The sequence below is a fragment of the Podarcis cretensis genome (assembly GCF_951804945.1).
Source record: "Podarcis cretensis genome assembly, chromosome: 14".
Taxonomy (NCBI): Eukaryota; Metazoa; Chordata; class Lepidosauria; order Squamata; family Lacertidae; genus Podarcis; species Podarcis cretensis.
Genome location: NC_137183.1, coordinates 50,055,639 through 50,069,214, shown reverse-complemented (window position 1 = coordinate 50,069,214; position 13,576 = coordinate 50,055,639). Strand labels below are relative to the sequence as shown.

General features: G+C 45.9%; 1 protein-coding gene and 1 long non-coding RNA gene across 7 annotated transcripts in view; one reads left to right on the top strand and one right to left on the bottom strand.

The window, feature by feature from the left end:
- The window catches only part of PEMT (phosphatidylethanolamine N-methyltransferase), a 107,342-nt gene that overhangs the window by 18,097 nt on the left and 75,669 nt on the right, over positions 1 to 13,576 (bottom strand). For all 6 annotated transcript variants that reach the window (XM_079954016.1, XM_079954017.1, XM_079954014.1 and 3 more), the window contains one exon: positions 619 to 730. In XM_079954016.1, the coding sequence (XP_079810142.1) occupies positions 619 to 730 (112 nt within the window). The remainder of the gene's footprint in view (positions 1 to 618; positions 731 to 13,576) is intronic.
- Positions 1 to 13,576, top strand: part of LOC307203364 — a 38,334-nt gene that overhangs the window by 14,493 nt on the left and 10,265 nt on the right. The gene's annotated exons all lie outside the window — the stretch shown is intronic.

Genomic DNA, 13,576 nt, shown 5'->3' with positions numbered 1-13,576 from the left:
CGCGGTCTCCACTGGCGTCATCCGAGTGACTTGGAGGATACACTGGGCCTGCGCTGTCGATCCCAGCCCCCAGCCCCTGCTGCGTCCTTCCTGCTAAGGACACGGTTATAGAGGAGACCAGGAAGTGGACGTTTCACCTTTCCCGCTCTGGAGATCACATGCACTGTGATCATTTGGCTCTAGATGCATTCTACAAAGTAGGTCAACATTTGCGTGGCGAGTTCCCATCCCCAACCCAGTGGAAATAAAGACACACGACACAATTATTAAGGTTAATGGGCTAAATAAGGCCACAACTTTATTGGTTACAGGTGATGAGCGGTATTGGGTTAGGCAATTGGTCCTAACTGACTATATCCAGCTTCAGCCCGTCCACTTGAAGTCCGGGAAGGGTTAACCAGCAGTAGGGGGAGCCCTGCTGATGCACATCAACTAGGAACTCCCTAGGGAGTTCTTCCAATAGGGGGTGTGCCTTAGGCCCTCACCTCCCCAGGCTTCGGACAGGGCCACGCCCCCCGGAATCCTTTAGAGAACTACCCTTCAGTATGTAAACCAAGGTACCACTGCAAATGTAATAAATAAATAAGTTTGAAAAGAGCAGAAACATGATGGACTCACATGACGGACCAGCCCAGGTAGATCATGGTGCTGCCCCAATACATGGGATTGTCCAACACGTTGAACGGAAAAGACGTCACCTTTGCCTCCATGAGGATGCCGAAGTAGTCCCCTAGAAAAGAAACAGACACAAGGATTAAGGCGGGGTTTCCCAACATGGTACCCATGTCTCCTTTAGGTGCCTGAGAAAGGTCTCAGTAGACGTTCCCTCCAAGATCCATAATGCACAAGGAGACAGCATGCTACTTCTGATTTAATTCCACACGGCTCAACCGTCCCAATTTAAGAGGGACACCCTGGCATTACAGAGGCCATCCCAGTTTCCGATTTGATCCTGGAAGGTCCTCGTTTCCTTTTTCCCTCCCCTCCATGTCCCAGAGAACAATTAAAAGTGATGTTAGGGCACATTTGAGGGTAAACCATATGTGGAACGAGTCTGCCCCTGCAGCTTGATGGAGGTAGAAATTGTCTCTCATGTCTTGTTTCTATGGGGATATACGCTTGGTATTTATCACTCCTGTTATACAAAAATCTCCAAATGGGTCTGAACTTCAATGTCTAAAACTCCTGGTAGAGGACAAGGACCTAGAGATCATGAGAAGGGTGGCTAAATTCTGTGCGACTGCCATAAACTTAGGGAACAAGCTGTACTACCAAAATGATTAAGGTTTTAAATGACAATTTTAGGTTATATTTTAGTGATCAAGATTTAATATATATTTTTAACTGCCGCCATATCTGAATTGTTTCTGTTACACCCAATTGCAATTCAACGTATTCCTGTTGTGTTTTATGATTTTCCTGATACTGTAAGTGAGCCGGAACTGGTCTGTGACCGTAATAATAAAATTCATTCCATTAAAAGTGATGTGGGTCTGTTTGTAGGTGCAAAACCAGAGTCCTGTTTATCCTGAAAATAAAATTCCTGCACTGAGTGAAGGAAATGGTGAAGCTGGCATATGAAGCCACTTCCTATAATTTTGAAGGAAAATGTCACCAGTCCACTTTATTTAATTGCAACGCTTCAGCAGCCAGTCATTTTTAAAGGAAATGTGGGGAGCGTTTATTCCTTTATTGTAAATGGAGCCTTACACTGCCTACTCAGAAGTAAGCCCCATTGTAGTCAATGGAGCCTACTCACAGGTAACCGGGTAAAGACTGTGCAGCCTTCTGAGCACAAGATATAGGGTATAATATACCACTTGGAATCACGGGGAAAGCTGTGGAAAGAAAATTTTAAATTTACAGCATGCAGCTCATTGCAAGAAAATTATATGAAAATGATGTATAGATGGCATTTAACACCTGTAAAGCTTGCTAAGATATATAAAAAACTCATCTAATCTATGTTGGAAATGTAAGGAAAAAGAAGGTACTTTTTCCATATGTGGTAGATATGTAAAAAGGTAAAGGCTTCTGGGAAATGATATATAATGAAATGAAAAAGACGTTCAAAAATATGCTTGTTAAAAAACCAGAGGCACACCTAGGAATATTAGGAGATGAAGTTCCAAAGAAGCAAAAGTGATTATTTATGTATGCATCCACAGCTGCCAGAACGTTACTTGCCCAGAAGTGGAAAAAAGAGACCATACCAACGAAAGAAGAATGGAGGACTAAGATGATAGACTATTCCGAAATGGCAAAACTAACCATGAAGATCAGGCACCAAGATGAAGGAAAATTTAATCAAGAGTGGAAAAACTTTATAGATTATTTTAAAGAACATTGTAAGAACGTGGAAACATTAGCAGGATTGTTGTAGCATTTATGAACTGAAGGTAGAATTACGATGTGAAAAATAATTGGAAATTAAATGGAAAAATAATTAGATGCAATGGAAATTATAAAGGGACAATTGGAAACCAGGGGCGTGGGGAGAGTCAATCAATGCAAATTTGGATTGGATATCTATGTATAAGAAAATTGTTATTATTAGAAAAATAAAAAATATATATATATTTTTAAAAAGACTCTGCAGCCTTACACTGCAATCTTAAGCATTTTTACTCAGAACTATGTCCCACTGAGGATTTGCTCTGTGGTATGTTTCTGATCATTCTCACAGTTTCCATTATTATTATTATTATTATTATTATTATTATTATTATTTCCTGCCTTTTCCCCTGACAGGGACTCATTACATTCTGTTGGTGTTGTACGTGATCCCTTCCCTCACACATTCTTTTTTTACAACAATCCTGTGAGGTAGGTTCAGTGGAGAGGTTGCCATTGGCTCAGGGTGACCGGCGTCAATGTGTATAGGATGTCGATGTTTGGCGAGATCTAACGGGGGAGAAGCTTTGCGATGTAGAATAAGATGTCCCTATTTTCATCGATTTGCAATGACAAACCTAGACAGCATCTTAAAAAGCAGAGACATCACCTTGCCAGCAAAGGTCCGTAAAGTTAAAGCTATGGTTTTCCCAGTAGTGATGTATGGAAGTGAGAGCTGGACCATCAAGAAGGCTGATTGCCGAAGAATGGATGCTTTTGAATTGTGGTGCTGGAGGAGACTCTTGAGTGTCCCATGGACTGAAGATCAAACCTATCCATTCTGAAGGAAATCAGCCCTGAGTGCTCACTGGAAGGACAGATCCTGAAGCTGAGGCTCCAATACTCTGGCCACCTCATGAGAAGAGAAGACTCCCTGGAAAAGACCCTGATGTTGGGAAAGATGGAGGGCACAAGGAGAAGGGGACGACAGAGGACGAGATGGTGGGACAGTGTTCTCGAGGCTACCAGCATGAGTTTGGCCAAACTGCAGGAGGCAGTGGAAGACAGGAGTGCCTGGCGTGCTCTGGCCCATGGGGTCACGAAGAGTCGGACACGACTAAATAACAACAACAAATTTGCATCGGAGAAATGTTGGAGGGTATGTAATTCCAGGAACAGGTTCTCACTTCCGCTAAGCTGACTGGGGCTCTGGCTGCGTTGCGTTTCTCAAAATGTACCACTGACCTCCTGCAAAGCAATTTCTCATCTTCTTCTGCCTCCCCTCCACCTTTGGACATAACAGAGAGCTTGTTGCCAGCAAGATAGGGTTGTGAGACGTCCATTTTGGAAGAGAAGGCAGATAAGGTCAGAAAGGAAAATTACTGGGAATGTGGGTAGCTGCTAAAGAAGCGAGAGAGCCCGGGAGATGTTTATGTACTTAGTTGAGATTTAGATTTATCGCCTGTCCGATCCCCAAAGGTGAAGGGGGAGTGATGATAAAAGTAACAATAATATAAAAATGTAAGAAAAAGTGGAGCCTGCAACAAGATGTTGCAGTACAAAGTGCTTCTGTTCAGGATCACAGTTAGTAATTTCATTACATTCCTCCCTACAGTTTTCAGCACAGTCAGCCAAGGTTCTGCAGCCACTAAATATGTGAGCTTCCCCCACCTTAAAGGTTCCCCCCAATTTCCCCCCTTCTTCTGCAAACTTTGGGGTCGCCACTCAGTCTGTTGATATCCTCCCCTTGTTTGTGGATGAGCCAGTTTTGGACATATAAGCAATGCACTCACTTCCTGAATGCTGGAAATAAGTGGGAGTAATAATAATAATAATAATAATAATAATAACAAGAAATTTATATGCCGCCCTTCTGAATGGGTTGCCCCAGCCCCTCTGGGCATCTCCCAACAAAATATTAAAAACAAAATAAAACATCAGACATTAAAAACTTCCCGATTCAGGGTTGCTTTCAGATGTCTTCTAAAAGTCAGATAGTTGTTTATCTCCTTGACATCTGATGGGAGGGTGTTCCACAGGGCGGGTGCCACTACCAAGAAGGCCCTTTGCCTGGTTCCCTGTAGCTTCACTTCTCACAGTGAGGGAACCACCAGAAGGCCCTTGGCACTGGACCTCAGTGTCTGGGCTGAACAACAGGGGTGGAGACATTCTTTCAAGTATACAGGTATTCAATTAAGTTTGCATTTAAAGACAAACCTACCCACACTTTCAGAAATGATATGTAAACCGAAACACAGCCACCCTTTGGAATTTGCAGTTCTTTGAATTTTGCAATGCTGTTCTCTAGTCAGGTAATACATACGTATATAAATGCATACAGTATGGTAAAGTGTGCCTACACCAGCCAAAATTACAAACTAAAATGTGTTATATTAGTAAAAACGGACTTTGCAAAACTGTGTTGATTGGGGGAGCTTGCATATTGCAAGAAGGTGCATATTGCAAGAAAATCCTGATAGGTTTCCAAAAGTATTTTATCATTATCATTATTATATTTATTGCAAACTGATGTGGAAATGCGGAGAAACGAAATGGAGGCTGGGAAAAATGAGAAGCTGAAACTGACAGATCTGACCACTCCCTTTTGGTAACACCGAGAGGGGAGAGATGCAAAATGAACTAAAGGGGATATGAAAACTGCAAACTGAGTGTTCCAAAATTAAATTTTAGAAATTTTCCTAAGTGACCCGTAATTTGCATGGCAGACTAATCCACAACGGCGATAGAAGCACAGGAGGGGAAACAATTATTTCCTAACTTAGAGGGAGACGCTGATGGGACGAGATGGTAGCCAAGCGCTGTAGCTTGGGCTCTGGGCGTTTGATTTTAACTGGCTGTCTGACCAAACCCAAAGGGTGCTCATCAATGGTTCCTCTTCATCCTGGAGAAGAGTGACTAGTGGGGTGCCACAGGGTTCTGTCTTGGGCCCGGTCTTATTCAACATCTTTATCAACGACTTGGCTGATGGACTCAAGGGCATCCTGATCAAATTAGCAGATGACAGCAAACTGGGAGGGGTGGCTAACACCCCAGAGGACAGGGTCACACTTCAAAACGACCTTGACAGATTAGAGAACTGGGCCAAAACAAACAAGATGAATTTTAACAGGGAGAAATGTAAAGTATTGCACTTGGGCAAAAAAAATGAGAGGCACAAATACAAGATGGGGGACACCTGGCTTGAGAGCAGTACATGTGAAAAGGATCTAGGAGTCTTGGTTGACCACAAACTTGACATGAGCCAACAGTGTGACGCGGCAGCTAAAAAAGGCAATGCAATTCTGGGCTGCATCAATAGGAGTATAGCATCTAGATCAAGGGAAGTAATAGTGCCACTGTATTCTGCTCTGGTCAGACCTCACCTGGAGTACTGTTTCCAGTTCTGGGCACCACAGTTCAAGAAGGACACTGACAAAACTGGAACGTGTCCAGAGGAGGGCAACCAAAATGGTCAAAGGCCTGGAAACGATGCCTTATGAAGAACGGCTAAGGGAGCTGGGCATGTTTAGCCTGGAGAAGAGGAGGTTAAGGGGTGATATGATAGCCATGTTCAAATATATAAAAGGATGTCAAAAAGAGGAGGGAGAAAGGTTGTTTTCTGCTGCTCCAGAGAAGCGGACACGGAGCAATGGTTCCAAACTACAAGAAAGAAGATTCCACCTAAACGTTAGGAAGAACTTCCTGACAGTAAGAGCTGTTTGACAGTGGAATTTGCTGCCAAGGAGTGTGGTGGAGTCTCCTTCTTTGGAGGTCTTTAAGCAGAGGCTTGACAACCATATGTCAGGAGTGCTCTGATGGTGTTTCCTGCTTGGCAGGGGGTTGGACTCGATGGCCCTTGTGGTCTCTTCCAACTCTATGATTCTATGATTCTATGATCACAAGGGACTTTGTGCTTCCCAGGTCAGATCGAACCCTGCAGATCCCTTCCTGCTACAAACTGAGCCCCCCCAAAATGGCAAGCAAAAACCACCTGCCCCAACACCATGAAACATGCATTTGGGTGGCTTTTTTGGCATTCCGAGTGGCAACACACAATACCAGCCAAGCCCATCTAAAGTATGACTCAGCTTGCTGCGGCTCTGATTGCCAGGCAACAGAAAGCAATTGTCTCTTGCGGGTAAAACTTTTCCCCCCTGCTATGTCATTAGCCCACTTAGCCGCCTATAGCAACCACCCTGTGTTTGTGTGTGTGTGTGTGTTTAATCGGACAGGGGGCCATTCATTCTTGGAAGTTGAAATGTGTTTCTTACACGGCATGAGGCCAGGGAAATTGACAATTTGACCCAGGTAGTAATAGTAACAAATTACAGCGCTTTGTTCTCTCGGCGGCTGCCTTTTAGCCCGCTATCAGGAAACACTTTGCTAATGTCAATTAAGCACAGATTTGAAAAGAAGTGTCAACTTTGTAGCGAGAGGGGGGGCAAAACGAACCGGGTCGTGTTTTACGTGACTCACTCCAAGGCCATAATTTCTACTTTTCGAAAGCACTTTTGATATCCAGTGCACTTTAGAATCCTTGATTTGTTGAGAGAGAGAGAGAGAGAACTCATTAAGATTCCTGCATTCTTTCCCTCCCCCATTTGGCCAGGCACAACCTTTCGACATCTCACTTTTCTTGGAAACATTCAAAGGGCCTATAACAGAAACCCACGTCCAGACACAGCGCTCAGAAAGTTCAGGCAGATGAACAGGGTCTGTGGATGGTTTCAAGGACCCTTGAACTGAAATGATCTGAATGCCAAGAGCAGCTGCTCAGTAGATATCCTATCTGGCCACAGTGACCTATGTCTTAAGTTACTGTGACGTGCAATACGTGGGCTGCCTTTGAAAAGGATCGAGGCTTTGCTCGAAATGGACTGCAGTTTAAAAAATAATAATCTATCAGTCATATCTGTACCATAGATTTAAAGTACCTCTACTTATGTAACCCTCTGGATACAAAATCTTCAGGTTAAAAAGGTAAAGGTACCCCTGCCCGTACGGGCCAGTCTTGACAGACTCTGGGGTTGTGCGCCCATCTCACTTAAGAGGCCAGGGGCCAGCGCTGTCCGGAGACACTTCCGGGTCACGTGGCCAGCGTGACATCGCTGCTCTGGCGAGCCAGAGCCGCACACGGAAACGCCGTTTACCTTCCCGCTGGTAAGCGGTCCCTATTTATCTACTTGCACCCGGAGGTGCTGTCGAACTGCTAGGTTGGCAGGCGCTGGGACCGAGCAGCAGGAGCGCACCCCGCCGCAGGGATTCGAACCGCCGACCTTTCGATCGGCAAGCCCTAGGCGCTGAGGCTTTTAACCCACAGCGGCAAACCAGGAAGTGTATACATGCCCAGAAGCACTCTGCGCGCCTTGCGCATGCGCAAAAGCACTCAATCACGCCGCATGCATGTGCAGAAGCGCACCTCTATTTATATTATTTTTCGGGTGCGAACAGACCCCAGGAATGAACTAAGTTTGTATCCGGAGGGTCCACTGTACATTTGTACCACTTCAACAGGGATATCTCCAACCCCAAAGAATCCTGGGAATGGTAGTTCACCCCTCAGAGAACTACAATTCCCAGGACCCTTAAGAAACTACAGTTCCTGAAGGTTGAAGAAGTCCCCAGCAAGGAAAGATGAATAAGTAAAGTGATGCTGAATCGGCACAAGTTAACAGCTAAAAATAAGAGACCTTAAGGATGATTGCTTTATGGAAGAACGGAAGCCTTTGTTCCCCTCCTGGACTATTTAAATATTACGGCGTGATGCAATTCTCGATCAGGATTTGAACTATGAGCAACAGAAGGAATCAGAGGTTATTGTTATTATTATATAAGAAAGAGAAGATAGGGTGCTGCAAGTGGAAGAAACTAAAAAAAAAAAAAAAGCTCCATGGAAAATGGGATGGGAAGTCGACAGAGTAAAATAAGTATCTGCCTCTATTTCTTCTCCTGGCAAATAGAAGGGGAAGAAATGGAGGCAGTGAGAGATTTTACTTTCTTGGGCTCCATGATCACTGCAGATGGTGACAGCAGCCACAAAATTAAAAGACGCCTGCTTCTTGGGAGAAAAGCAATGACAAACCTAGACAGCATCTTAAAAAGCAGAGACATCACCTTGCCAACAAAAGTCCGTATTAATCAAAGCTATGGTTTTCCCAGTAGTGATGCATGGAAGTGAGAGCTGGACCATAAAGAAGGCTGACCGCCAAAGAATTGATGCTTTTGAATTCTGGTGCTGGAGGAGACTCTTGAGAGTCCCATGGACTGCAAGAAGATCAAACCGATCCATTCTTAAGGAAATCAGCCCTGAGCGCTCACTGGAAGGACAGATCCTGAAGCTGAGGCTCCAAGAAGAGACTCCCTGGAAGAAACCCTGATGTTGGGAAAGATGGAGGGCACAAGGAGAAGAGGATGACAGAGGACGAGATGGGCAGTGTTCTCGAAGCTACAAGCATGAGTTTGACCAAACTGTGGGAGGCAGTGGAAGACAGGAGTGCCTGGCGTGCTCTGGTCCAGGGGGTCACAAAGAGTCGGACACGACTAAACGACTCAACAACAACAACAACATTATGTATTGGAATGCATATGTGAAATTTCTGGAAATTTAATAAAATGTATCTAAAAAAACAAGCAAACTACAGTTCCTAGGGTTCTTTGGGGGAAGCCAAACTCCTTCAGTTTCAATTCATTAAGCCTGAAGAATGAGTGGGAGGGAGAGAGAGAGGGAATATTTATCTAATTCCCAAGGTGGGGAGAAATAACCCAATACAAATCTTATAGATTTACTGATGCCAAACCTGCTGATTGCTGGAACCTGAAGAGCAGGCTGGCAACACATCTGATGCTACTTTGATCTCAACAGAGGGATCATTATTCTGTTTTCCTGCAAGAAAATTGCTCTTTTCCTCCCCGTAATATCAGCTTCTTCGGTGCGCACGGATGCTTCAGAGAGGTTTTGCTTCCTGACATGGGTTGCACATCCTGAGCATCTTATCTCCTCAGAATTCCAGAACATAATTCTGGTAATATACAAATCTTTTGAAGTCAGGCAGGAGGAAACAAAAGGACAAAGGGAGCAAAGTATTATTGGAGGTGGGCGGGGGGGGGGGGGAGAGGAAAGTACGAATAAGGAGAAAGCAGTTGCTAAGCTTTGTGCTCTCAAAAAATTGCAGGAAGCTGTGCTGGACCAAAACCAACAGTGCCTTAAGTGGAAATAAGTCACAAGGAAGGCAACAAGCTTTTGAGTGTGTCCGTGTTGTCCATCAACATGTGAGTTTGGGGAGAGGGGTTGTGGGAAGGAGGGAGAAACAAACTCCTGCGTACGATGAGAAGTCCAAGCCTGCGTTTTTGCACGAGTTCTTGGAGCCAAATTAGAGAAGATGTTGAAGATGCATGAAGAAGTTGCCCCATTTCTGTATGTTTTGAAAAAGAAAGTGGAGAGACGGACATTTTGCTCCCTCTCCCACTAGAACTCGTGGGGATCCAACGAAGCTAAACTGCTGGAAGATTTGGGGCAGGAAAAAGAAAGGACTTCTTTCCACAGCACAGAATTAAACTGCACAAGTCCCTCCCCCACTGGGGGCAGAGACGGTGACCAACTTGGATGGCTTTGAAAGACGATTAGGCAGATTCACAGAGGATATGGCGATATCAATGGCTGGTAGCCAAGATGGCTATTGGAGGCCTTATGTCTCTGTGTGCCGGGGAGAGGGCTGTTGGGCTCCTCCTGTGAATATGTGCTTGGCCATTTTGTGAAAATACTTGACGCTTTCTCTTGAGATATGCTGCCAGATAGGATTGAGAGAAATGGCTTGTCAGACAATCTGTTGCTACACCACACGAGGTGCCAACTTTGGTCCTAGGTTTCTGGTTTTGATCTACTGGAAAAGCCTTCATTTAAAGGGGGGGGGGTCATAAAATCATAGAAGGGACCCCAAGGGTAATCCAGTCTAACCCCCTGCTATTCAGGAATCTCAGCTAAAGCGTCCCTGACAGATGGCCATCTAACCTCTGTCACGGTCCGGTCTACGGGCGATCGAAGTCCTGGCTGAGGACGTTGGGACCGGGGGCAAGATGGCGGGGTGGGAGCAGGAATGAGGGTCCAGAAGCCAGGGGTCCGTGGGTCAGGAAGCCGGGAGTCACAAAGTCAAGGGTCCGAGGGTTGAGAAGCAAGGAGTCACGAAGTCAAGGGTCCGAGGGTCAAGAAACCAGGAGTCAAGGAGCCAAGGTCCGAGAATCATGAAGCAAGAAGCCAAACGCAGCAAAGCAGAAAATGAGTTGCTGTGGCAAAAGGCTGAAGGGAAATGCTGACCTTATATCCCTTCCCAGCTCTTGACACCAGCTGCAATGCGTTACCAGGTGGAGTGTGTCACCTGTGCGGTCGGACCTTGCCTCTCCAGAACATACTTAGGAAGGCCCCAGTCCTGCGAAGCCCTACTGGTCACAGGGCCTGGCTCCTGCACGGACTCCTGACAATCTCTGCTTACAACCTCTAAGGAAGGAGAGTCTACCACCTCCTGAGGGAGACTGTTCCCCTGTCAAACAGCTCTTGCCTACAAAAAGATCTTCCTGAGGTTTAGTCAGAATCTCCTTTCTTGTAATTTGAAGCCATTGGTTTGAGTCCTAGCCTCCGGAGCAGGAGAAAACAAGCATGCTTCCTCTCCCATGTGATAGCCCTTGAGATATTTGAGGATGGCTATCATAACTCCTATTAGTCTCCTCCTTACGAGGCTAAACATACCATCAGCCATTCCTCAAAAGGCTCGGTTTCCTCTGCACACCTTCCAGCTTGTCAACAACCTTCTTAAATTCTGGTGCCCAGAATTGGACACAGTATTCCAGGTGTGACCTGGCCAAGGCAGAATAGAGTGGCGCTGTGGTGTAAACCACTTGCCGATCGGAAGGTCAGCGGTTTGAATCCCTGCAACGGGATGAGCTCCCGTTGCTTGGTCCCTGCTCCTGCCAACCCAGCAGTTCGAAAGCACGTCAAAGTGCAAGTAGATAAATAGGCACCGCTCTGGCGGGAAGGTAAACGGCGTTTCCGTGTGTTGCTCTGGTCTGGCCAAAAGCGGTTTAGTCATGCTGTCCACATGACCCAGGAAAACTGTCTGCGGACAAACATCGGCTCCCTCGGCCACTGAACTGAGATGAGCACCGCAACCCCTGAGTCGTTCGCAACTGGACTTAACTGTCAGGGGTCCTTTACCTTTTTATTACTTCCCTTAATCTGGACACTATACTTCTGTTGATGCAGCCTAGGAGAGTATTAGAGTTGCTGCTGCATCACGCTGTTGACTCATGTTAAGCTTGTGGTCCACCAAGAGCCCTAGATCCTTTTCACATGTACGGCTAGTAAGCCAGGTGACCCCTATCCTATATTTGTGCATCTGGTTCTTCCTGTGTAGAACCTTGCATCTGTCCCTGTTGAAACTCATTTTGTTAGCTTGTGCCCAGTTCTCCAATCTGTTAAGGTCATTTTGAATCTGAATGCTATCTTCTGCAGCATTAGATACCCCTTCCCAGTTTGGTGTCATTGAAAATTTGAGGAGCATCCCCTCCAAGTCATTTAGAGAGAGAAAGAGAGGGAGAATGAATAAGAGAATAATGTCTTTGACAGACCAATTAAGTCAGGGGTTGGAATCCTTCTCAAGCAAAGAAGAAGAAGAGGAGTTTGGATCTGATATCCTGCTTTATCATTGCCCTAAGGAGTCTCAAAGCGGCTAACATTCTCCTTTCCCTTCCTCCCCCACAACAAACACTCTGTGAGGTGAGTGGGGCTGAGAGACTTCAGAGAAGTGTGACTGGCCCAAGGTCACCCAGCAGCTGCATGTGGAGGAGCGGAGACGCGAACCCAGTTCCCCAGATTATGAGTCTACCACTCTTAACCACTACACCAAACTAGCTCCCACATTCCCATCTGGGAAACCTTTTGAGGGCCGCATGCCAGAGGGAAAACTGAGCGCAGCAACAAATGCTTCGTTTGCACAAAAGGCTAGTTTCTACACACCACATTCATCCGACAAAAGGCACTCAAGCTACGAAGCAGAGTCAGTCAGGGAGATGCTCTGGGGAGGGTTTCAAGGACCACATAGAAGGTCTGGAGGGCCACATTTGGTCTCCAGGTATGAAATCCCCTACCCCTGATTTAAGCCTTCTTCAGGCCCAGAAATACAGGTTACTTGTGTCAAAAGGTCTCTCCATTTTGGTGCTAATGCAAACGACCACACAAGATTGGTACCGCTTTTCTAGTCAGGAAATCTGAGGCACCAAGTCCCTTCACCTCTCTGTGAAGCTGCCCACTGAGTCTTAGCTGATTCCCGATCTCTTTTACTAATAACTTAACAAGGGAAAAGGAGAGAACACGATGGTTTTGCTCCAGTCACAGCGCCACAAAATCTTTGTCAGTTGTTTTTTTTTTATGTGTTTACAGAGGGAATAAATACTATTAACACAGAGTTGAGATGGTCGCGACTCATAAGCACACTCTCCTGCTTGCACCTTTGCCACGAAAACCTCCTTACTCCCCTCCAAGAACACATTAACCAAGAGGAACGGCAGAAAATAGGGCAAGCATCTCGGCGAAAACTAGGCGTTGGAAAGTAGGATTCCAGGGAGTGCCAGCCCCTGTCACAATGGGCCCAATTGTGGAGGAACAATGAGGAGGGAAGTGCTGGGGAGCTGCCCTACTGACTGGCTGAAGCACGCACACAAAATTAGCCAGCACTCAAGAAAGAAAATGGGCCCACATGAGGTCAAAGTGAAGATTCCCAACTGTTGCAAAATTGAGGCCTTGAGCTACCCCTACTGTGAAGGAAATTGGGAAGCCACAGAGAAGTGGTTTAGTAAGAGTGATTCACGATGTGCCTCTCCAACCTTTCAGCCTACATTAAAGAGCCCTTGGTGCCAGGCGGTTGCTAAGTGCTTTAATCCTAAGATATATAAGAGACAGCTCTAATTGCCTCATTAGGAAACAGCAGTAGCCAACGTGGCGCCCTTCAGGTGAGGGAACTACCACCAGCCCCAGCCATCATCGCCAATGGACAGAGGGGATGGGAGCGTCTTTTCAGAAACATCTGGCGGGCACAGAAACCCCATCATTGCATGTATTATTCTAGCCAGGTGTTTGTACAGTCTCTGCTGCCGTCCTTTCCCAAAGACTCTTTAAGTAGGGCCTTTCTGCATTGGGACGGAGGCTGTGCCTTGAGCCTCGCTCCATGTCGTCAACTCTCCTTCCTCCATCCTC